At 44.6% G+C, this 26,599-nt stretch overlaps 2 protein-coding genes across 2 annotated transcripts in view; one reads left to right on the forward strand and one right to left on the reverse strand.

Annotated features, from left to right (window-relative positions):
• Nucleotides 1–26,599, forward strand: part of LOC149450607 (uncharacterized) — a 156,966-nt gene that overhangs the window by 24,388 nt on the left and 105,979 nt on the right. The gene's annotated exons all lie outside the window — the stretch shown is intronic.
• LOC149450608 (uncharacterized) lies at nt 24,228–24,737 on the reverse strand. Its single transcript, XM_089691699.1, has 2 exons — nt 24,510–24,737; nt 24,228–24,386 (listed from the first exon to the last, which is right to left on the reverse strand). The coding sequence occupies exons 1-2, from the start codon at nt 24,735–24,737 to the stop codon at nt 24,228–24,230; spliced, it is 387 nt and encodes a 128-aa protein (XP_089547825.1).

A 26,599-nucleotide genomic window follows, 5' to 3' on the forward strand; every position in this document is an offset into this window, starting at 1 on the left:
GGGGGCAAGGAGGGAGAAGAGGGACAGAGGATGAAGAGGGGTGAGGAGAGAGAGGAGGGAGAAGAGGAGGTGAGGAGGAAAAGGAGGTGAGGAGGGAGAAGAGGGGGTGAGGATGAGGGATAGGGGGTGAGGAGGGAGAAGAGGGGGTGAGGAGGGAGAAGAGGGACAGAGGATGAAGAGGGGTGAGGAGAGAGAGGAGGGAGAAGAGGAGGTGAGGAGGAGGAAAAGGAGGTGAGAGAGAAGAGAGGGTGAGGAGGAGGTGACTGGAGCAGCAAGGAGGGGGTAAGGAGGGTGTAGAAGGGGGAAGTGAATAGGGGACAAAAAGCTGGAAAGGAGAAGAGGGGGATGGGAAGGTGATAGGTGGATGGGGAGATGAGGAGGGGATGAAGGAGGGAAACGATGGTGAAGTGGGGGACTGGGAGCTGAAAAGGGTGATGGGGTGGGGAGGTGATTACGAGGAAGAGTGAGTGAGATCAAAATGGGGCTGAAGAGGGGGAAGGGAGAAGGACAGAGGATAAAGGTGGGGACAGTTCAGTGATGAGGGGAAGGAAGGATGAATGGGGTGAGGAGGGGGACACGGGTTGTAAGTGGGGGTGTGATGGATTTGGTAAAATGCCTATTTTGTTTCCTATTGAATATATATATATATACGCTATTTCTATAAGTTTTATAAATATTTACTTTTATACTTTAATACATATGTTGTGTGAATATTTTCTGCCTGCTGGGCTTTGTGGTACTATAAGAAATCCTTGCTTAAGAAATGTCTGCTCACACACACAGACCCCCTCCCACCATGTGATTTGGGAAACAAAGGAATGTTTTTCTTCTCTATAAGATAAGATGGAAGAAGATCACACCTATACCATGACGGAGATTGTTTTCGTGTGGAAATGACCAATCAAAGACTAATATTTTGCTTATGCTGTTGTCACATGACTCTCGCATCATTCTGCATATATAAGTTCACTTTCTCATTATAATAAACTAGAAGTGTTCATAGACTGAACTTGTGTGTCAGCATGAGTCCCTTCCAATGTGCGCACATTTCAAAGCTAGCATCATAAATTAGGACAGGAACAGATAAGCAGTGGACGATTTCAGTCCGTGACTAAAACAATTGGTGCCAAGAAACCCGGGAACTGAGTAATGAACCTGCAGCCAGCTGACATGAAAAGGGCATTAGCTGTCAGTCAAACTGGACAGGCCGGAGATTGATCACCTCTCGGAGCATGGTAAGATATATTTTGCTATCTTACCATTGCTTATCCTGTCTTTGTTGTTGATTCATACCTGTGCCTAGTACGGCTGCTGAAGGTCACTAAAAGCAGGTAACCTTGCTTGCCCGGAGTTTATTTAAATATACCTGCATGTGCTTATCTGTTACCTGGGTCTCTGTTGTGTGTTTTTATGTATCAGTCTTGAGGTGGAAGAGGAGTGGACCTACTGAGGGTTTTGACACATAATTTCTCTTGGTGTGTGGTAACCTTGTGTGTTGACCACAAGAGAGGAGGTGTCGGGTTACACGTCACTGTAGTGTGACAGCGGGGTGCCGTAACTGTTTGTGTGGGTTACAAAGATTTACTCAGTGATCTGTACTCATAGCCCACCAAGATAGACTGATATGTTATGTCCTAAATGTGTGTCTGTGAGTTAATGTTTGCCGTTCATAACAGAAGGTTGGGGTTTGTTAAGGGTTAAGGAAAGTCTGGACAGCAGCCTGTGAAGTGTCTTAGATTCCTGTTAGGAAGGACAGAGAAGGGGGGAGGAGATGGGTCAGACGCTGATAAGACCCCTAGAAAGGAATGTTAGCACCTGACCTGGTTGCACAGAGGGAGGGGGAGCAGTATGTGAAGGGATTAGTTAAGTTAGTGAAAGTATGTGGAATCACAGATAAGGGAGGTCGTTTACAGCCAAAAGAATGGCGAAGAAAAAAAAAAAAAGGAGAAGAAAGATGTCTTAGTTGACAAAGAATTTTGCTGAAGACAGCAAGAAGCTTGGTATAATGTAGCCAAAGTTATCCACAAAGAGTAGTGGACAGAACAGGTATTGCTACAGAGAAAAAAAAAAAAAACTGTTTATGTGTACCATTAATGTGTTAAATATTGAAAAGGATTACTGGCATGTCATATTGTGAAGAGGTGTGAAGGAAGTGAAGCAGTTAAAAAGTTATCTAAAGTAGCGAAAGTTTGTAAGCTGAAGGTCAGGACTGGCAAAATCATTGTAGGAACAGAGAGGAATGTTATGTGATAAAGGTTTGCTGAACGTGACAGACGTTTGGTACAAAACTGTAAAAGCGTTGCATAAAGGATAGCTGGAAGAAATTCAAGAAAAAGGCGATTGTATAATGTATGTGTATCACAAAATTGTAATTGGAAGTGTGCTAAAACCACCGCCCTATGTTGGAATGTGGGGTGGAGGAGGGGAGGGACAGCCCTGCCCTTCATCTAACGCCCACTTTATGCCCACCACCCCAGCCCTGCCCTTCATCTAACGCCTACTTTATGCCCACCACCCCAGCCCTGCCCAGTACACTTCCTGATGGCAGCCATCTTGCTGCTCCTGCTTTGTCCCTTCCTGCCCAGCCCAGTACACTTCCTGATGGCAGCCATCCTGCTGCTCCTGCTTTGTCCCTTCCTGCCCAGCCCAGTACACTTCCTGGAGGCGGCCATATTGGTACACCAAATTAGACAAATGGAAGGCCAACGCCTCGAGTGAGCCACCTCTACCCAGTGTGTCCGGTCTTACAAGTCAATGGTACATTCTACGTAGCACCGGATGTGCTGAGCAGAATCCAAAGTTGTTTATGGTCCACAGGACCCGAAGATATTGGACGTTTAAAAGGTACCCCCAATTATGGTGGAACTGAAGCCTGGAGCTCCCCTACCCAGGAAACCACAGTACCCACTGAAACCAGCGCAATCCAAGGCCATTTCGAAGCAGGTCAAGTCCCTTGTGGTAAACTGTGCACTCATACCTTGTACCTCTCCATGTAATACACTTTTGTTCCTGATAAGAAAAGAAGACACCCAAAGGAGAACCAGAGAAGTACAGGATGGTACAGGACCTCCGAGCAGTGAATGAAGCCACTGTCTTAGAGACACCTATCGTTCCAAATCCCCACACTTTACTCACAGGGGTACCTCCAACAGCAAAGTATTTCACCGTGTATCTTCCCTGCAGATATTTCTTCGTTTTTTTTATCCATGAGGGGCGGCAATACACCTGGGCAGTTATGCCACAAGGGGGCGCAAAATTTCCTGAGCCAGTTTGCCAAAGCCATGACCACCATACTGGGCACGTGGCAAAAGGAACATTCGGCAGTGGTCCTTCTTTAATATGTGGATGACTTTTCCTCTGTGCTGATGACCTGCCCACGGCTGAAGAAGCCTCAGAGAGTTTACTATGTTACTTGGCACACCAAGGCTGTAAGGCCTCTAAACCGAAGTTGCAATGGTGCTCTACAACAGTCGTGTTCCTGGGCCACTGCCTCTCACATGGAACAAGGCATCTTACGGAGGAAAGAGTTAAGGCCATCCAGAACTTGCCACTTCCTTTAGGCCAGAAGCCACTCCATGCCTTTCTTGACCTCATATCCTACTGTAGGTCATGGATTCCTTATGTTTCTTGGTTTATGCAACCACTCTATGATGCTCTCAAGTCTGAGCCCTTCCATCTGTCCGAAGAGGCCGCCTCCAACTTTTTGGCTCTAAAACGCTTACTTTCTTCAGCCCCAGCCCTAGGTCTACCAGACTACGAGAAACCTTTCAAACTGTTCGTGTCTGAACGCCAAGACCATGGCACAGGAGTATTGGCCCAGACCCACGGAAACTGCCTACGACCTGTAGGCTACTACTCATGCCGTTTGGACCCAGTGGCTAGAGGAGCACCCTTGTGTCTGCGTGCAGTTTTTGCTGCTCCAGCTCTGCTGGATAAGACCTCTGATATTGTACTGGGACATGAACTTGTTCTTCTGGCACCGTATGCCATTGCTGCCATTTTAAACCAAGTCCAACCTAAACATTTGTCCACAACGAGGCATCTTAGACTACAGTGTTCCCTCCAATTTCCTGATAATGTCACTCTCCTGCGTTGCCAAACCCTGAATCCGGCCACTCTTCTCCCAATTGCTGAGGGGGGTAATGAAGGTAATGCAGAAAGTGGAGAGGATGATGGAGCCACTGAGCCTCATAATTTTCTTGAAGTGATGAAAATGGAAATCTTCCATCTCCCCACAGTGAGTGAAACACCTCTGCAGGATCCAGACTTCACTTTCTTTGTTGATGGTTCCAGATATGCAGACGATGGAGGCAAATATTATACAGGATTTGTGGTCACTACTGCAGACACAGTCCTACAGGCAAGAGCCCTATCGCCAGCAATATCTGCACAGGGAGCTGAATTTCAAGCACTTACAACAGCATGCCAGATGGTGGAAGGAAAAAGGGCCAATATCTACACAGACTCCAGATATGCCTTTGGGGTGGCCCATGACTTTGGACCCACATGGAAGGCAAGAGGATTTATGACTGCGGCAGGTACGTCCAAAAGACATGGAGCAGCCATTGGACAACTGCTGGAAGCACTCCTTCTACCCATTCAAGTGGCTATTCTGAAGGTAAAAGCTCATGGGAAATTAAACTCTTCAGAAGCCAAAGGCAATAATCTGGCGGCAAAACGAGCGGCCATGGGATCACCAGAAATGGAAGGAGAGGTGACCGGAGAGTGGGAACCAATATTCACCTTACAGACCATACCTGTGGACAGAAGCTACCTCAAGGAATTCCAAGAAGCAGCAAGTTCAGAAGAAAAAGAAAGCTGGAGATGGAGAGGAGCTATTCTCAAAGACGGTCTGTTTGAGTGCAACAAGAGGCTTTGTTTACCCAAGAATATGTTTCCAGCTGTAGTCCAGTGGGCACACGGAGCAGCCCATCTGTCAAAGAGCCTCATGAACTCTTTTATCAACAAGTACGATATAGCGCCTGGAATCACCACATTGACGAACAATTTTTGCAGAACATGTGCCATCTGTCCAAAAATGCAATCCGGGACGCACAGAGAAGACACTACAGAAACACTTGGCCAAACCCCTATACCCTTTTCATAGGATACAAATTGACCATATCCAGATGCCAAAGAGTGGGTGGTTGAGTACACCCTAGTGGTGTTGGACATGTTTTCCAGTTGGCCAGAGGCCTTTGCTGTAACTAACATGACTGCTAAAACAACTGCGAAGAAACTCCTCACTGAGGTTGTATGCAGATATGGGCTTCCAAAGGTGATAGAGAGTGACCAGGGCCCCGCCTTCACAGCTTCAGTAAGCAATGAAATATGGGCGGCATTAGGAGTCACTCTGGCGTTCCATACCCCCTATCACCCCCAAAGTAGTGAAAAAATAAAAAGAATGCTAAAAAATGGCCCAAGAGACTGGCATGAGTTGGCCAGACAGTCTGTTTATTGCCCTATTTAGTGTCAGATACACACCAAGAGAGAACACTCCCTATCCCCTTATGAGATTTTGTTTAGCTCAGCCCCCAGACTTGGTTGTTATTTTCCAGAACAGTTGCAATTACAATCTGATGTGTTAACTGATTATGTGACTGTATTATCACGTGAATTAACCCGTATCCATGTCCAAGTGTTTTCTCCATTCCAGATTCTGAGTCAGATACAGGAACTCACAGCCTATTACCCGGAGATTGGGTATTAGTAAAGACATTTATGAGGAAACATTCCCTTGAGCCAAGATATGATGGTCCCTTCCAAGTTCTGCTGACCACAGCCCCTTCTGACAAGGTGGCCGGGAAGAACACTTGGATACACGCCTCCCACTGCAAGAAAGTCCCGAACCCTGAGGGAAAGGCGTCATCTACAGCATGACAACTATGTTGTATATCCTTTTTCTAATGAGTCTGACAGAGGCTCAACAGGTGGATATCACCGAAATATAGGTGACACCACTATATTTTGGTACAACTCATCCAACACTCATGTAGCTATTTACACCTTTGATTGCTGTAGTATAGATCCCATGTGGTGCTATGACCATAATCTATATGATCTTGAAACAACGAGCATGTTCCGATAGCAGTGACCAGGTATACATATGTGTCATGGATGATTACTGGGGACCAAAAGATTAGAATCAGATTGGAAGGGATTTGGACTGGTGAGTATGCTCTTGCAAAGGTCATTATGCCTCTCCACATCCTAGCAGAGAATACCCTGACCCAACGCTTGGCTGTAGGAGGAAACGAAAAGCTCCTTCTGGTAGTTTTGACCCACATGTGTATATAGATGCCATTGGAGTCCCAAGGGGGGTGTCTAATAAATTTAAAGCCAGAGACCAAGTAAAGCAGGCTTCGAATCCCTGATTCCCATGATAACTGTTAATAAAAATGTAGATTAGATAAATTACATATACTACAACCAACAGAGGTTTGTGAATTACACCAGGGATGCCCTTCAAGGAATCGTTGACCAGTTAGCCCCTACATCCTACATGACATTCCAGAATAGAATGGCTCTGGACATGATTCTAGCAGAAAAAGGAGGTGTCTGTAAAATGATAGAAGGAACCGGAACATGTTGTACATATATTCCTGACAATGCTGGCTCGAATGGTAAGGTTACTCTGTCTATGAAGAAATTGGAAGATCTGTCAGTTGAGTTGAAAAATAATTCAGGGATCACAGACTTGTGGGATCAATATTTCAGTTGGATGAGTGGGTGGCAAAAGATACTTGTCCAAATAGGGGTAACTGTACTAATAATTCTGATTCTCCTGGTCCTGGTTGTATGCTGTGTTATACCATGTGTGAGGAAATTGATGAGCAAAGCTGTAGACAACAGAACACCTACCTTCCTGAACCAAGAGCAAGAGGATCTCCATATGATAGATGAAGAAAAACCTTATACCCCATTACGGTCCCTCTCCGCCAATAGTAATCTCACAATTTTGTAGGGATAGCATCTGACTTCCTTATGTACAAAGTCTGTGGCAAGGGGGGTGATGAAATAGTCATCACCTGTCTAACGTGCAGCATAAAAGAGTTCCAAGGTACATAAGGACAGATGAGCGAGGTCTTATAGGGACAGAGGAAAATAGTCATTTTAATTGGGGACTGTGATGGATTTGGTAAAATGCCTATTTCATTTCCTATTGAATATATATATATATACGCTATTTCTATAAGTTTTATAAATATTTACTTTTATACTTTAATACATATGTTGTGTGAATATTTTCTGCCTGCTGGGCTTTGTGGTACTATAAGAAATCCTTGCTTAAGAAATGTCTGCTCACACACACAGACCCCCTCCCACCGTGTGATTTGGGAAACAAAGAATGTTTTTCTTCTCTATGAGATAAGACTGAAGAAGATCACACCTATACCATGACGGAGATTGTTTTCGTGTGGAAATGACCAATCAAAGACTAATATAATGCTTATGCTGTTGTCACATGACTCTCGCATCATTCTGCATATATAAGTTCACTTTCTCATTATAATAAACTAGAAGTATTCATAGACTGAACTTGTGTGTCAGCGTGAGTCCCTTCCAATGTGCGCACATTCCAAAGCTAGCGTCTTAAATTAGGACAGGAACAGATAAGCACTGGATGATTAAGTCCATGACTAAAACACTCGTATAGGGATTGCAGTGTTTGTATAGGGATTGCAATGCTCGTATAGGGATTGCAGTGTTCGTACAGGGATTGCAGTGCTCGTATAGGGATTGCAGTGCTCGTATAGGGATTGCAGTGTTTGTATAGGGATTGCAGTGCTTGTATAGGGAATGGGAATAAAGATATACATGCCACCATTTTTCCATATAGTAAGATGGCGGATTCGATTTCTTGCCCATGATGTGGGACAGAATATAAGGAACCACCTCTCAGACATCTTGATCCCGTGTGAAAAAGTCCAGGAAGTGACAAAACACATTGGGACACGCAACATCTAACGCACTCACGCAAAACCGGAAGTGTGTTGGTGGCCATTTTGGAAGTGGGAACATGCGGTTCTCTATACATAGGACTACACCTGAGCTGTTCTGAATGCTGGAAGCTGATATTCTTCAATTGTAATGTAAGATATTCAATAAATATTGACTTATGTTACTATATAGCGCTGATTGTCTCCTATCTCACCTTATGAGGAATATGGAAGAGTGCCAACAGGAACATTAGGAAGCCTGGAGAGTGCGACTATCCCCTGAAAGCCTGGGATTTATTTCCAGAGGGGAATGATCCATTGTTGCACCAGTTGGAGGAGAGCACTTTATTGTTCACTATTATTGAGTTTGTAGTGCTCACTATTAGAGATTTGGGTTATTCTCCATTCTCACTATTTGGAGGTGATCACGTTTCATCGTTTGGACTTGGAATGGTCACTCTTCTGATTCTTGTCACGAGTGTATTTACATATTCAGAGATTGATATATTGGTAGAGGAATTGTTTTTTCACGTGTGAGCTCACGGTATGCAGTTGGCATGATACACGGTTCTTTCACTATTTTACATGTATGTTCAGTATAAAGGTAATACACTATCAGAAGTTTATTTTTTTGAGGTTCATGAAGAATTTTGGAATTTCCATACTGGATGATTAAAGATGATACGAGTTTGCTTTGGAATTTGGAAAGACATCTTTACAGAGACATTTTGGACATTTATTTTTTGGGACATTTAGTTTGATATATAATTTTTTGGGATTTTTAATTTTATTTTACAATTTATTTTTTTATTTTATTGTATATTGGGATAGATTCATCTATGTTTAAAGAAGAGTTTAGTTACATGTTCATTCATGTACCGTATTGCATGACCGCGCAATTGTCAGTAACACAAGTGCAGTGCTGTATAGCAAAAAAATGGCATAAATTCCATTATCTCTCCCATAGTTTGTAGACACTATAACTATCACGCAAAGCAATCAATATACACTTATTGGGATTATTTACCAAAAACATGGAGCAGAATACATTTTGGCCTAAATTTATAACTAACTTTAAGTTTACTATATATTTTTATAGCCAAAAGTAAAAATTTTTTTTTTTTTCAAAATTTTTGGTCTTTTTTTGTTTATAGCGCAAAAAATAAAAAGCGCACAGGTCATCAAATACCTCCGACAGAAAGCTCTATTTGTGTGAAAAAAAGGACATAAATTTCGTTTGGGTGCAGCATTGCATGACCGCGCAATTATCAGTTGAACTAGTGCAGCGCCGAAAGCAAAAAGAGGTCTGGTCAGGAAGGGGGGTAAATCCTCAGGAGGGAGAGGGGTTAAACTCTCCAGTATCTTCCCAATTATAGAAGTTACACTAACAGCTCTATAATTACTTGGGAAAGATTTTGTCCCCTTTATAAATATTGGCCCCACATTGGCCTTACACCAATCCAGTGGTACTATGCCAGTCATTAAAGAGGCCCTAACAATGAGAAACAATGGCTGTGAGATGACAGAGCTGAATTCTGTAAGGCCCCCGTGGGTGTCTGCCATCCGGTCCAGGGGCTTTATTCACCTTTATTCTGTCTAAATATTTCTGGATCATATCAATTGTGAGCCAATGTGGATCATCTGGGGGGTGTCAGTACCACCCCCATTATGGACAAGAGCCCCCCCATGCTCCTTTGTATACACAGAGCTGAAGAAGGGATTTCATACATTGTCCTTCTCTTTGTCCCCCCCCCTCTAGATGGTTCTGTAAAGGGCCTACATGCTGGGACCGGACCTTTCTACTATTCATATATTGGAGGAATGTTTTGGGGTCGTCCTGATATCTTTCTGTCGTTTGTTTTCAGTTTTTGCCTTTATTTCCTTTTTGCATATTCTGTTCAATTCTTTGTAATGTGTAAACGATGATCGCGTTCCTTCATTGTTATATTTAATAAAAGCTCTTTTCTTATTATCTATCGCTTTTGTAACTTTGGCCGACAGCCACATAGGTTGGATTTGTAGCCTTTTATACTTGTTGCCCATGGGAATATATTTTGCAGTGTGGTCACATACAGTCTTTTTGAAGAACTCCCATTTCTGTGTTGTGTTCATTGTGATGCCAATATTCCCTCCCAGGGATATTAGCTCTCTTAAAGTTGAGCATTTTTATTTTCCCGTATGTGCTCGCTGTTTACAGCTAACAATAAATGAAATCATGTTATGGTCACTGCTACCCAGATGTTCTTTTATATGGACATTCGTAATAAGCTCTTCATGGTTTGAGATGACTATGTCCAGCAGAGCATCATTCCTAGTTGGGGCCTCTATGAACTGGACCATAAAATTGTCCTGTAGTAGGTTTATTTTTGCCCTTTAACTGTTCCTGCAGTACCATTATTCCAGTCACTTTCCGGGTAGTTACCATCCCCCATTATTATCACTGTCCCAGCCCTTGCAGCCCTTTCCATCTGTGTGAGGAGCTGAGTCTCCACCTCCTCATTAACACTGGGAGGCCTATAACAAACTCCAATGATGACCTTTGTAGTACCGCCCTCCATGTGCAGTTCCACCCAGAATACTTCAGCCTCATCACACTCTCCATCAACTAGGTCCTCTTTCACACTCGCTCTGAGATCACTTCTCACATAGAGACAGACACCACCACCTTTCCTATTTCCCCCGTCTCTCTGAAAGAGAACCTAGCCAGGAATATGAATGGCCCAGTCATGTGAGGAATGAAGCCAAGATTCAGCAATACCAATTCAATCCTAGTTCTCTTCATGCACCAAACCTTCCAACTCACCTATTGTGATGGGCACACTTCTGGTATTGGGGAACAAACACTTTCATTCACTGACACCTTGTTCACACGGATTTTGTGTATTTTTTATTTTCCTACAAATGCTACCAATTCCACTGGTTGTTTGTAACATGGGAACCTTCTTATCATGTGCCATAGCCCTCCCCCCATTCCTTACCCTAGGGGTACTGACCCCTGTCTGATCTGTCTACCTCTTTATAATCCCAGATGTACAGGAAGACAGGACTTCAGTGAGGAACATTTCCCTCACTCTGGACAGGAAAGTGGCTTCACCCCCATGTGAGTTCTCTGATGTCTGTAAAGATTGGACTTATCTGAAAAACATTTTCCACACTCAGGACAAGAATATGGCTTTTCCCCCGTGTGAGATCTTTGATGTGTGTAAAGATGGGACTTCACTGAAAAACATTTCCCGCATTCAGGACAGGAATACGGCTTCTCTCCCATGTGAGATCTCTGATGTCTGTAAAGGCTGGACTTCAATGAAAAGCATTTGCCGCACTCAGGACAGGAATACGGCTTCTCACCTGTATGAAATTGCTGATGTCTATAAAGATTGGACTTCTGTGAAAAACATTCCCCACACTCAGGACAGGAATACGGCTTATCCCCCGTGTGAGATCTCTGATGTGAGTAAAGATTACACTTCACTGAAAAACATTTTCCGCACTGAGGACAGGAATACGGCTTCGCCCCTGTGTGAGATCTCTGATGTGTGTAAAGATTACACTTCACTGAAAAACATTTCCCACACTCAGGACAGGAATACGGCTTCTCCCCTGTGTGAGATCTCTGATGCTTGCAAAGGTAGGACATCAGTGAAAAACATTTCCCACAATCAGCACAGGAATATGGCTTCTCCCCCGTGTGAGACCTTTTATGCACATTAAGACGGCATTCATAAAGGAAACCCTTCCCACACTCAGTACAGGAGAATGTCTTCCCTGTTGGAAGGCCGGCCCGGTCCCGCACAGTCTGAGGTTCCTCAGGATACGAGGAATCCGATGATCCATCTACACTGGGTGGTGCCGGATGGACATTGGAGGGAGCCGGGTTTTCTCCTGGACTATACTGTGTGATGTCCTCATCTTCTACTTTCCAGTCTGGAGACAAAGTGAGACAATCCTCGGAGGTTTTCCTCATCTCCCGGCCATGGACTAAAATACAAAGACAAAGAGGATTACTAGACAGGAGCTGATTGGTTCCCCCAAACCAGGACTCCACCCACATCAGGCAGCTTGGTCTTTGAGGAGCTTACAATTCCACCCTCAAGGGAACTAGGAAATGGCTCCTTTGATCTCCTACCAGGTCATTTCTTTATTCATGGACCTTAGTCATAGAGTGAGGAAACAACCAGAACTGTCTTTTATAGGAGGGACAGTGATGAGGGGATTATAGGACGAGGGTCCCCACCCCCTCTATCACTCATCGCCATCTTCCCAACACAAGAAGTACTGCACTTCCTTATTTAGTCCATGATTTAGTCATGAAGAACAGCGGGGCTGAGCCCCACCAGAGGTCAGAGAGTGAGGATGGGGGGAGAACAACCAAGATGAAGACTGGACTGATCCTGAAGACCACCATCATTGGGGTATTGACTCCTCCCTCATTATCACTTTCTGTTTAAGGGTCCAAAGTTGGAGGATGTTATCACATTATTATCACCATGTAAAAGTCTGTGCTCCAATCACATCATCCAATATAAAATGTCCAGCTGGGAGGAAATGGGTGTAACAAAAGAGAATCCATATTATGTGTATATATAGCAGTGGGAGGAGGGGGGAGAGCAGAAGTCATGACTATGGAATGTACAACATAGAGTATATAGTGCAGGGGTCAGGAGTATGGAATGTACAACATAGAGTATATAGTGCAGGGGTCAGGAGGATGTAATGTACACTATATAGTATATAGTGCAGAGGTCAGTAGCATGTAATGTACAACAAAGTATATAGTCCAGGGGTTAGGAGGATGTAATGTACAACAGAGTATATAATGCAGGGGTCAGGAATGTAATGTACAGCATAGAGTATATAGTGCAGGGGTCAGGACTATGGAATGTACCACATAGAGTATATAGTGCAGGGGTCAGGAGTATGTAATGTACAACATAGAGTATATAGTGCAGAGGTCAGGAGTATGTAATGTACAACATAGAGTATATAGTGCAGGGGTCAGGTATATGTAATGTACAATGTAGAGTATATAGTGCAGGGGTCAGGAGTATGTAATGCACAACAGAGTATATAGTGCAGGGGTCAGGAGTATGTAATGTACAACAGAATATATAGTGCAGGTGTCAGGAAAATGTAATGTACAACATAAAATATATAGTGAAGGGGTCATGAGAATGTAATGTACTACATAGAGTATATAGTGCAGGGGTCAAGAGAATGTAATGTACATCATAGAATATACTGTGCAGGGGTCAGGAGTATGTAATGTACAACAGAGTATATAGTGCAGGGTCCAGGAGTATGTAATGTACAATATTATGAGGGGAGTGACTTTGGGTGGGGGGCACAGCCTCCTTTGGAGTGGTGGGAAGACCCCTGCTGCAGCTCCCCATATCCCTCTTATGTGTAAATCACCCTGTGCCTGTTAGGGGTACGGGGTGGAATGTCCTAGTATTGTGTAGACATGTATAGGTGGGGTGTGGGGGTTGTTCATTGTTTACTGCCATGTGGTTTCTCCATTGTTCTATTGTGTCTTCCTTGACAGCAAACTATTATGGGATGTATGTGTTCCTGTATTGTCTATTGCCACATGGTGTATCCCATTGTTCTATTGTGTGTGTATTGTCTACTGCCACTGGGAGTATCCCATTGTTCTATTGTGTGTGTATTGTCTACTGCCACTGGGAGTATCCCATTGTTCTATTGTGTGTGTATTGTCTACTGCCACATGGTGTATCCCATTGTTCTATTGTGTGTGTATTGTCTACTGCCACTGGGAGTATCCCATTGTTCTATTGTGTGTGTATTGTCTACTGCCACTGGGAGTATCCCATTGTTCTATTGTGTGTGTATTGTCTACTGCCACTGGGAGTATCCCATTGTTCTATTGTGTGTGTATTGTCTACTGCCACTGGGAGTATCCCATTGTTCTATTGTGTGTGTGTATTGTCTACTGCCACTGGGAGTATCCCATTGTTCTATTGTGTGTGTATTGTCTACTGCCACATGGTGTATCCCATTGTTCTATTGTGTGTATTGTCTACTGCCACTGGGAGTATCCCATTGTTCTATTGTGTGTGTATTGTCTACTGCCACTGGGAGTATCCCATTGTTCTATTGTGTGTGTATTGTCTACTGCCACCTGGTGTATCCCATTGTTCTATTGTGTGTGTATTGTCTACTGCCACATGGTGTATCCCATTGTTCTATTGTGTGTGTATTGTCTACTGCCACTGGGAGTATCCCATTGTTCTATTGCTTGTGTATTGTCTACTGCCACTGGGAGTATCCCATTGTTCTATTGGGTGTGTATTGTCTACTGCCACATGGTGTATCCCATTGTTCTATTGGGTGTGTATTGTCTACTGTCACTGGGAGTATCCCATTGTTCTATTGTGTGTGTATTGTCTACTGCCACTGGGATTATCCCATTGTTCTATTGTGTGTGTATTATCTACTGCCACTGGGAGTATCCCATTGTTCTATTGTGTGTGTATTGTCTACTGCCACATGGTGTATCCCATTGTTCTATTGTGTGTGTATTGTCTACTGCCACATGGTGTATCCCATTGTTCTATTGTGTGTGTATTGTCTACTGCCACTGGGAGTATCCCATTGTTCTATTGCTTGTGTATTGTCTACTGCCACTGGGAGTATCCCATTGTTCTATTGGGTGTGTATTGTCTACTGCCACATGGTGTATCCCATTGTTCTATTGGGTGTGTATTGTCTACTGCCACTGGGAGTATCCCATTGTTCTATTGGGTGTGTATTGTCTACTGTCACTGGGAGTATCCCATTGTTCTATTGTGTGTGTATTGTCTACTGTCACTGGGAGTATCCCATTGTTCTATTGTGTGTGTATTGTCTACTGCCACATGGTGTATCTCATTGTTCTATGGTATGTCTTGGTTTGGTGGGGGGTGTTTCCAGCAGCCCTTCCCCCTGATGGGATGGCCTGCTGATGTGTTTCCTGTTACTGGTTGTATTTCCCCACCCTGTGTATATCTTGTGTTTGTGTTAAAATAAACCAGTCCCACTTCCTGTCTTAAGAAGAGTCTGGTGCTGTCTATTTCCTGTATGGTCAGCGGTGGTGTCCGTGGATAATGTTCGGACAGGGAAGCGAGAGTCTAACGGAAATATCTAGTGCATTCGGGGTCCGGTTCCGTTACAAATATAAATTATACTGTATATATAAAGCGTAAATGTGAGCGCAATATTAAAAGTGGAAAAAAAGCAGCCAGCATATAAAGGTAAAACCTCAACACCTTAAAATGATAAATAGAAATAAATATGCAGCGCTAAAAACATATATCTTATAAAGGTAAGGGGGGCGCATGCGCGACCAGGACAGGTGATGGCCATGTTCCCCTGAGGCTCCCTGCTTCCCTGGCCTTAGCGACTCACCCATGGCGCAGCGTCGGCCTCCGAGCGTCCCTGGGTGAGTCACCTCAGCTCTGCACCCGGCCCCCACGATAAGGGAAGAGACAATGGGGAAGATCGGGCGCTGGAAGCCCTTCTCCCTGCCGAGTGACCCGCGGCCATCCCCGCTGCAGTGGTTCCTCACCAGGCCGCAATCCCCGGCCTCTATTACAGCTGAGACCCGGAGAACGAGCTCCGGGCCCCCAGTGGTGGCCGGAGGTACTGCAGCCACCAGCTCTACAGTGCAGCCAGCATCCCCTGCATCCCCACGGTCTCCTAACCCCCAGATGAAGGATCCCGAGCCCCTGACACTGGTAGGGGGGGCAATAGAACACCATTCGTTGAGCCATCCTTCCACTGTTCCTTTCACTCCTCACTCCTCATCTTCTCTCACGGTGTTTGCGTTGGAGGAAAAACTTCAAGTTTTTTTACGCAACATTACCGCCTCTATATCCACCGAAGTGGGCAAATTGGCTTTGGATCTTCGAGGGGAAATAGCTCAGATCGGTGAGCGTGCGGATCAATTGGAGAACAAATTTGATGAATTGGTGCAATACGTCCATGTCTTAGAAGAAGATAACGTGTATCTGAAACACACCATGTCACAAATCCAGCTCCAACAAGAAGATTTGGAAAACCGGGAACGTCGGCAGAACATCCGTATTCGCGGTATATCTGAATCTATTGCCGATTCCCAACTCCGCCGACATCTCTTATCCTTTTTCATCGCAACCGCCCCCATGGTCCCAGAAGCAGATTGGCGCATGGACAGGGCCCACCGATCACTAGGCCCTAGACCTGCTGATGGTTCCAGACCTCGTGACGTCATCGTCCGCTTTCATTTTTTTGAAAGCAAAGAAGCCTTGCTAGCCTCCGTATGCAACAAGCCTTCCTTGGAATTTATAGGGGACAGGCTCCAGCTCTTTTGTGATCTTTCTCCGATCACCCTGGCCAAACGGCGGGCACTGAAACCAATCACCACGCACCTTCAACACCACTGTGTCCCTTATCGCTGGGGATTTCCCTTCAAGCTGGTTGTCTCCAAAGACAATTCCCAAGTTATTCTACGTGATCTCTTAGAGGCGGACTCCTTTCTGAAGCAATTGGGACTACCTCCTCTACCAGAAGACGCCTCCTCATCACCGCCTACTCCATCTCGCCCTTCTGTTACTCCCAACAAGATTTGGACACCAGTTCGTAGGGGCCGGAAGCGTTTTTCACGTACTCCACAACGTCCTCGTCCTCATTCCAGAGATGAGCCTACCTGATGCTCTTCTAGAGTGTTCTCCTGCAGATACTTCGGGGTTGTCCTTTATTCCCTCCCTTCTTCCCTTCCCTTCTCTCCCCCCCACCCCCCTTCCCTACCCCCCCCTTTTTTTTCCCTGGCTGAGCCCTTGCTGGGTGCTTTCATTTGCTCTGATTTTCTGGTTTGACGACTGTTATGTTCGGTTGTCGTGTTGCCCCCGATCCCGTCCAGCCACTGGCCTGGACGACTTGGGTAGAGTTTTTTTTCCCAAGTGTATATCCTCACGGATATCTATGTCTTTTATTGTTATGTTTCCGGTTTATCTATTAATGTCATTTGTTTTTTGTTTAGTTTCATCGATGGTTTTCCATTTACCTTTCCTGCTGGTACACATGCTATATCTATTGTTATTTTGTGATGGCTTTGCGACTTATGTCATATAATGTCAAAGGCCTTAATTCCGTTCAGAAGCAGTGGATGGCTTTGAAGGAATTCCGATCTTCAGGAGCAGACATTATTTTTTTCCAGGAGACCCATTTTAAATCAACAGGCTCCTTTCGTTTTGCCTCAAGGTTTTTTTCCCAATCCTACTCGGCCTTTGACCCATCTGGGAAGGCTGGAGTGACAATTTTGATTCGGACACATTGCTCCCTTCGGGTCGTTTCCTCCAGTGTCGACCACCATGGTCGCTTCATTATTTTAGAATGTACACTTGGTGATACTCCTCTTATCTTGATGAACTTATATGCCCCGAACTCAGGTCAGTTACAGTTTCTGACACAAACACTCACCAAATCAGGTTCCTTCCCTACTCCACACATGATTATAGGGAGTGACTTTAACTTAATCCTCTCACCACATAAAGATAGGAAGGCTCTTTTTGAGTCTACTCCCTCGAAGCGGCAATGTTCCTCTTCGAAATCTTTTCGTAAGCTGATCAGGGAACATCGTCTCTTTGATGCATGGCGGATCCGGCACCCCCTTCACAAACAATTCACCTTTTACTCCACTCCTCATCGTAGTTATTCACTCCTAGATCACTTTTTTATTTCAGCTCCTCTGCTCCCCCTTCTGGTTTCCTCTGATATCAACCCTATCACATGGTCTGATCATGCCTCCTTGACCTTAAATCTCCTTTTCCCTACTGTTATGCCTAAGGTGGGTCATTGGCGCCTTAATGAAACCTTTTTAACCACGGAACATCTCCGTGCTGAGCTTTCACAGGGACTTGACATGTATTTCCACCACAATGTAAGCTCTGTACCATCCAACTCAACCGTATGGGAAGCCCACAAGGCGGTATTTCGAGGTCTGTGTATTTCCATGGGCTCTCGCCTGAAGAAATTCTCAGAGAGTGCCAGGACTACCCTAGTCCGCCAATTAACTTTGGCTGAACGTAGACTTCTCGCAAAACCGTCTATTTCTGGGCTGCGTAGCGTGACCTCTCTCCGTGACCGAATCAAGGCTCTTGATGCCTGTAAGTCCACTAAATCTCTTCTCTGGGTCAAGCAGAAGTTCTATGAATTTTCTAATAAACCTCACCGCATGCTCGTTAATAGACTCAAAGCCCAAACTCCCTCTAAACTGCCGGACCATCTCATCCAACCGAATGGGGACCCTACTTATGACCCCCATGTAATGGTCTCCCTTTTTGGCTCCTATTACGAGTCCCTTTACAACTGTTTGACCCCAGATCTCCATCCTCCCCTCACAGAGACTTCTTTTGATAGGTTTTTTAATCCTCTACTATTGCCGAAGCTATCGCCCTCTGACATCTCGGTCCTTAATGCTGACATTTCCTCTGAGGAACTATTTGATACAGTCAAACATCTCCCTTCACGCAAATCGCCGGGACAAGATGGACTTCCCTACTCTTACTACAAGACTTTCATTGGTATCCTGGCTCCACATCTTCTCTCTCTCTATCAGGATTTTTTCAAGGGTATTACTCCCCAGGCTGACTTTTCCTGTGCATACATTTCCGTAATTCCCAAACCGGACAAAGATCACTCTATTTTAGATAATTACCTTCCTATTGCCCTACTTAATTCCGATTACAAGATTTTTACTAAAATCCTAGCCAAGCTCATACACAGAGACCAAGTAGGCTTTGTTCCTGCCAGACACGGAGTGGACAATACTAGGAGATCCATCGACCTGGTTGACTTGGTTAATCGGTCTGCTACGCCCACCATTTTATTGAGCTTAGATGCCCAAAAAGCTTTTGACCGCCTCAGCTGGCCTTATATGTTTATGGTCTTGGAGAAGTTTGGCTTCCGCGGCCCCTTTGTGGCAGCTTTAGAAGCTCTTTATTCTTATCCTTCCTCGCAGGTCAGATTGGCCTCCTTTCTCTCCCCTCCTTCCAGATGTCGAATGGTACGCGACAGGGATGCCCACTCTCCCCTCTATTGTTTATCCTCTGCTTGGAACCTTTGGCTATTGCAATTCGGTCTCACCCCGACATACAAGGGATATTATCCCATGGCCATGAATTACAAGGTTAATACTTCCAAAACTGAAGCACTTCCACTCCATATCCCACCAGCTGTTCTCACGTCTCTCCAGGAATCCTTCCCTTATCGATGGTGCACTCATTCTTTAAAATACTTGGGTACTAGTCTCACTTCCTCCTACGATTCTATATATGATGCCAGTTTCCCCCCCTTATTTACAGCTATTTCTCGCTCCTTGAAATTTTGGGATACCCTTCCCATATCCTTCCTGGGACGCATCAATGTCATAAAAATGACTGTACTGCCCAAACTTCTGTACTTATTTGCGACCCTCCCCATTCCTGTTCCTATGTCCAGACTACACTCCCTCCAGAAATCCCTTCTACATTTCATCTGGCATAATAAGCGACATAGAATTGCACGTAGTGTACTACTCTCTCTGCGCTCTAGGGGAGGCCTAGGGGCACCGGATATCGTGACCTATTACTATGCTACTCATCTCCGCTTCCTCGCATCGTGGTCTTATAACCCTCCCAACCTGTGGACTGAGATCGGGTCCTTACAATTGACTCTGACTCATTCTTGCTCTCTCCTCTGGTTGACCTCGGTGGTGGACCTTGTCCCTATCTATCATTTTTTCCTTGGCCCCATGCAATTCTCCATGAGTATCTGGCAGAAATGTAAGACTAGGTTTGCATTGACATCGGATTGCTCCGCACTGACTAATGTCCTCTTCAACCCCAGCCTTCCAGACAGTTTGGCCGTGTCCCGGGTGCTCCCTTGGGTCACAGGTAACCTCTTCCAACTACGTCATTTAGTACACCCGTGACTCGGAGGCTGCATCCATTCGCTTACCTCCAGAAAAAGGATCTACCTTCCCAACACTTATATATCTACCTCCAGATATGCCACTTTTTCTCTACCATGTCCCCCACATTGACTCTTGGGAAACCCACTCCCTTTGAGCGTCTGTGCATACAGGGTCCACATCAAAGGGGCTTAATTTGTAATACATATAAACTTCTTATGGATGCCTCCCCCCTCTCTGACACTCGCCACTACATGCGCAAGTGGTCCCAGTTTTTACAATGTGACATTGATCTGATGCAGTGGAGGAAAATTTGGGAAAACTCATGTAAATCTTCTGTCTGTGTGGTTTATAAGGAAAATACATACAAAATGATGATGCTGTGGTACAAAACTCCTGATGTAATCCATGCCTTTAATGCGAATGCTTCTTCCGCTTGCTGGCGTTGCGGGAAAGACCTTGGCTCTCTCTTCCACATTTTTTGGACGTGTGGATCCATCGTTCCCTTTTGGGAAGAGGTTTTGTCCTTTTTACAATTGCTATTGCATACCTCCCTTCCCTTTGAACCTCTGTACTTTTTATTGAGTCTGCCATTCCCAGGTCTTCCCAAAATGGCCAGGAAACTCGCCACACATATCCTGACAGCGGCTAGAAGAAGCATTCCTATGTGTTGGCTATCCTCTATACCTCCTTCGATGCCAACTCTGTTTAAAATTATTGCTGATGTGAGACAGATGGAGTACCTGACTGCTCTACACGCCTGTTCGATTGCTGTGTTCGAGGCAGTGTGGCACCCATGGGATAATTTCACTTCCTCCCACCTTTCTCCAAATGTACGGTTTTGATGGCCTCCTCACTGTTGCTATGTGACACTATGTCTGTATGTATATATATATACACAGTGGGGCAAAAAAGTATTTAGTCACCACCAATTGTACAAGTTCTCCCACTTACAAAGATTAGAGAGGCCTGTAATTGGCATCATAGGGAGACCTCAACTATGAGAGACAAAATGAGAAAACAAATCCAGACAATCACATTGGATGATTTAGAAAAAATGTATTTGCAAATTATGGTGGACAATAAGTATTTGGTGAATATGAAAAGTTCATCTCAATCCTTTGTTATATATCCTTTGTTGGCAATGACAGAGGTCAGACGTTTCCTGTAAGTCTTCACAAGGTTGGCACACACTGTTGCTGGAATGTTGGCCCATCCTCCATGCAGATCTCCTCTAGAGCAGTGATGTTTTGGGGCTGTCACTGGGCAACACGGACTTTCAACTCCCTCCAAAGGTTTTCTATGGGGTTGAGATCTGGAGACTGGCTAGGCCACTCCAGGACCTTGAAATGCTTCTTACGAAGCCACTCCTTCGTTGCCCGGGCGGTATGTTTGGGATCATTGTCATGTTGGAAGACCCTGCCACGTTTCATCTTCAATGCCCTTGCTGATGGAAGGAGGTTTGCACTCCTTATTTTCCACCATAATTTGTAAATAAATTCTTTCCAGATCAGCCAATGAGATTGTCTGGATTTGTTTTCTCATTTTGTCTCTCATAGTTGAGGTCTCCCTATGATGCCAATTACAGGCCTCTCTCATCTTTGTAAGTGGGAGAACTTGCACAATTGGTGGCTGACTAAATACTTTTTTGCCCCACTGTATATATATATGTGTGTGAAAACTAATAAAAATTGTTAATACAAAAATAAAAAATAAAGGTAAGTATAACCGTATATTATAAGTGGGCGCTGATATGAGCGCAAAAGTAGTGCAGTGGAAATACGTCTATGAATGACGTAACAGTAATAACATGACAGTCCTAGTGAGTCCAATCACAAAATAATGATGTCCATCATGCAAGGTGATCGGTGCTTCGTGACCATCAATACTGGTGCCAAGATCTGGTGAGGTGATGCACTTACCAGAAGTACATATAATATGCGCATTATATGTAAATCCTTATGATGGGGTCATCGGATCTGGTCCGAGGCTACGGGGTCATCAGGCTCAGCAGTGAACAGTCAAGATGATAACTCACACTCAGGGGTCTCACTCCGCTCACAGACTCATCAGGCAGCTCTAAGCATTGACTCCACACTCCTAAATGGCTCCACCTTGTGAGGCTCGCAATAATCAAGCCAAGATGTAATTTGCACCATTTTGCGCTCATATCAGCGCCCACTTACAGCTGCAAGAAAAAGTATGTGAACCCCTTGGGATTACGTGGAGTTTTGCATGAATTGGGCATAAAATGTCTGAATGTCATCTAAGTCACAACAATAGAAGAACACAGTCTGCTGAACATAATACTACACAAACATTAGATGTTGCCATGGTTTAATTGCACATAACATGTAAACATTCACAGTGCAGGGAGGAAAAAGTGTGTGAACCTTTGGACTTAATAACTGGTTGACCCTCCTTTGGCAGCAATAACCTCAACCAAACGTTTCCTGTAGTTGCAGATCAGACCTGCACAACGATCTGGAGTCATTTTGGACCACTCCTCTTCACAAAACTGTTTCAGTGTCACAATATTCTTGGGATGTCTGGTGTGAATCGCTCTCTTAAGGTCATGCCACAGCATTTCAATGGGGTTGAGGTCAGGACTCTGACTGGGCCACTCCAGAAGGCGTATTCTGTGCTGTTGCAGCCATTGTTTTGTTGAATTACTTGTATGCTTTGGGTCATTGTCCTGTTGCATCACCCATCCTCTGCGGAGCTTCAGTTGGCGGACAGATGGTCCTACGTTTTCCTGCAAAATGTCTTGATAAACTCTGGAATTCATTTTCCCATCAATGACAACAATCCGTCCAGGCCCTGAGGCAGCAAAGCAGCCCCAAACCATGATGCTCCCTCCGCCATGTTTCACAGTGGGGATGAGGTTTGATGTTGGTGTGCTGTGCCTTTTTTTCTCCACACATAGTGTTGTGTGTTCTTCCCAAACAACTCAATCTTGGTTTCATCTGTCCACAGTATATTTTGCCAGTAGTGCTGTGGAACATCCAGGTGCTCTTTTGCAAACTTCAAACGTGCTGCAATATTCTTTTTGGACAGCAATGGCTTCCTCCGTGGTGTCCTCCCATGTACTCCATTCTTGTTTAATGTTTTCCTTATTGTAGATGTGTCAACAAAAATGTTAGCATGTGCCAGAGATTTCTGTAGGTCTTTAGCTGACACTCTGGGATTCTTCTTTACCTCATGCAGCATTCTGCGCTGTGCTCTTGCAGTCATTTTTACAGGACGACCACGCCTAGGGAGAGTAGCAACAGTGCTAAACTTTCTCCATTTGTAGACAGTCTGTCTTACCGTGGACACATGAACATCAAGGCTTTTGGAGATACTTTTGTAACCCTTTCCAGCTTCATGCAAGTCAACAATTCTTGATGGTAGGTCTTCTGAGAGCTCTTTTCTGTGAGGCATGGTTCACATCAGACAGTGCTTCTTGAAACCAGTAAACCCAAAACAGGTGTGTGTTTTTTAAGGGCAGGACAGCTGTCAGCAACACATCCAATATCATCACACTGATTGGAGTCAAGGTTGGCTCACTCATGGCTCCAATTAGCTCTGGGAGAAGTCTGGGCCTCACATACGTTTTCCTCCCTGCACTGTGAATGTTTACATATTATGTGCAATTAAACCATGGCAACATCTAATGTTTGTGTAGTATTATGTTCAGCAGACTGTGTTCTTCTATTGTTGTGACTTAGATGACATTCAGAGCACATTTTATGCCCAATTCATGCAAAACTCCACGTAATCCCAAGGGGTTCACATACTTTTTCTTTCAACTGTATGGTTATACTTACCTTTATGAGATATATGTTTTTAGCGCTGCATATTTTTTTCTATAAATTATACAGTGTAGGGGTCAGGACTTATAATATTGGTATTCAGTAATCAGTGGAAGATTAAATGTTTACTGTAGACAAGTTGCAGAGATCCCACACCGCTGCCTCCCATCTCCTGAGACTGCACTCAGTGACTTGGGGCTGAGACACTACAGACATATCCCTCCACCCGGCACAGCCAGCAGACAACAGAGAAGGTCCCCTGGAGGAGTCAGGCACAAGGCAGGAGACCCCAGTCACATGTCCTGGGTGCCTACATTATACAATGCTTAGAGTAAAAATCAACATTTTGCTGCCAGCTGAACCCCAGAACCTCCATAAATCCAGTCTAGATACATAAATTGTGTCTGCAGCACAGAGAAGGAAGATTATCCGAGAGAAATCCAGGAATACAGGACGGGGAACACAGCTCAGGAAAGTGACCAGGGGATTACAGACTGATATCACCCAGTCCCCGCCCTACTCTGGACCAATCAGTGAGCAGTATGGGTGGAGGAATGGATTTAGTGTTCATGACCCACCTGTGCTGATCTCTGTAGGAGTGTCCTCCTCTATAAATGTCCCCGTTATTCCATCCTCCTCCATAGACTGCTGATCATCCCTCACATACGCCTCTTCTTCTTCTGCTTCTTCTTTAACCTCAACTTTTATATCTATCAGATCTTCAACCTAAACCAACGGAAGAAAAGAAAATAACATCTGTAAGACATAAGCGTTAATATTGTTACATCACATAAAAAATCCACACATTGCCTCTATGAACCCATGCTCTAGATGCTCCATCCCACCAACCTTGTAACAATGAGGGATGGTGTGATCTTCCTGTGTGGAATCTCGGGAATACAGAGGACGGGGACATCTCTCTGGTGGGTTCCTGGTATTAGGTGGCTCCATCATATCCTTGTGTCCTTCTGAAAACTCCTCCATCACTCCATACTCCTCATCCTCCTCTTTATACTCTTCTTTAACATCAATATTATCATCCCCGAGGATTCCACTCTGAAAGATATAATAAAACATTCATTGTAACAAACATGCTGTGTATAAATCACAACTACCAATAATTGTCATCATCTACCTGATGATGGTGAGGGATGGTGTGACCTTCCTGTGTGGAATCCCGGGAATACAGAGGACGGGGACATCTCTCTGGTGGGTTCCCATGACTGGATCCATCTGTAGGAAACACACACACTGACTGAATCCATTGTTTCTATGTGTTTATCAGATGATGGGGGATCTAGGTGGATCCTCCGTACTGCTCTCTCCTTTACAATAAAGTCTCCTCTTACCCGGTGATGTGAGGGGTGGCTGATTGTCCATCATGACGTCCTTGTAGAGATCCTTGTGTCCTTCTAAATACTCCCACTCCTCCATGGAGAAATAGACAGTGACACCCTGACACCTTATAGGAACCTGACACACACAATGATACAGTCACCATCCAGACACATCCCTTGTCTGTTACTGGAGAATGTCCCAGAATTCCCGGCACCGCTCACCTCTCCTGTCAGCAGCTCAGTGATCTCTCTGGTGACTTCTAGAATCTTCTTCTTCTTTCTCTCTTCTATCAGGGAGGGAGGTGGAGGCAATGTGATGTCATATGATCTCCAGACTTCACAGGAGGAAAACTCTACATCTGAACACAAATAGTCACATCAAATGATATTCCCAGAATCCTCCTCACCTCTCTATTCAGGTCTCCATTTATTATAGCCCCACTTGACTCTGGATGGAGGGACATTGGGAAGAGGAACTGTGAGGTCAGTGTGATGTCATAGGATTCTCTGACTCTGGATGGAGGGACATTGGGAGGAGGAGCTGTGAGGTCAGTGTGATGTCATAGGACATATAGACTCTGGATGGAGGGACATTTGGATGGGGAGATTTGAGGGGTCCTCTGTATGAGGCTCCCATACAAACCAAATCATAGTTCCTGGGTGCGTCCTACCTCTCCTAAACTGAAGAGTGACCTTTGACCTTTACCATCCAGAAATCTGTCCGGAATCTGTGGAAGTAAGCTGTCATGTGATCAGGTGACGTGCGGAGGAACGGAGTGTAAATAGCAGACAATTGTCTCCAGAGCCCCTAATGGTGGGGATGGATTTGGCGGCGTGCTGGTGCCAAGTTTCCTCCCCCCAGGGTCACTGCAGGTGTGGAGAAAAGCTGTGTAAGAGGATATGGAGGAGAGATGAGGAGGAGATCCAGGAATCAGGAGAAAGGTCAGGGCAGGCAACAGACAAGTATGAAGACAAAGCGGTTGGCTGCACAAGCAGTGATGTAGGGGATAAAATCCTTTATTGGAATCCTTTACACACAATGTAGTAAGTTACACATGACAGCTCCAGGACAGAGCAGAGGAACAGAAGACGCGTCACACCAATACAGGCTTAGTCATTACTGATTTTTATTTGTCCAGAACAGCTTTAAATAACATGTAACAGCTGATAAGGATTTGTCTGGAATCCGGGATAACAAAGTATACAACAACATGACATCATTAATATCATGACACATAAAGTGACAACAATCCCTGTAATATATGTGGTTCCTCGGACAGGTCACAGATATATGAAATGGAAACCAGCATGATAAGGAAGGATGAGTGACACCTTTTATTTGTTCAGTCCAAGCAGGGAGGTGGAGTCACCCACAATATAATGAGACAATAAATGAAACAATCCTACATAAACATGATAACATCCCACCCGGCACTCAGCCCTGGAGGGAGGTGTCTGCAAATGACAAATCCAAATCCTTCTGTTTGTATAGAACATGAAAGCCTGTATTGGTGTGACGCGTCTTCTGTTCCTCTGCTCTGTCCTGGAGCTGTCATGTTATTACTACATTGTATGTAAAGGATTCCAATAAAGGATTTTATC

The sequence above is a fragment of the Staurois parvus genome, unplaced genomic scaffold (assembly GCF_062004578.1).
Source record: "Staurois parvus isolate SC_StPar_1 unplaced genomic scaffold, SC_StPar_1.0 ptg000570l, whole genome shotgun sequence".
Classification (NCBI taxonomy): domain Eukaryota; kingdom Metazoa; phylum Chordata; class Amphibia; order Anura; family Ranidae; genus Staurois; species Staurois parvus.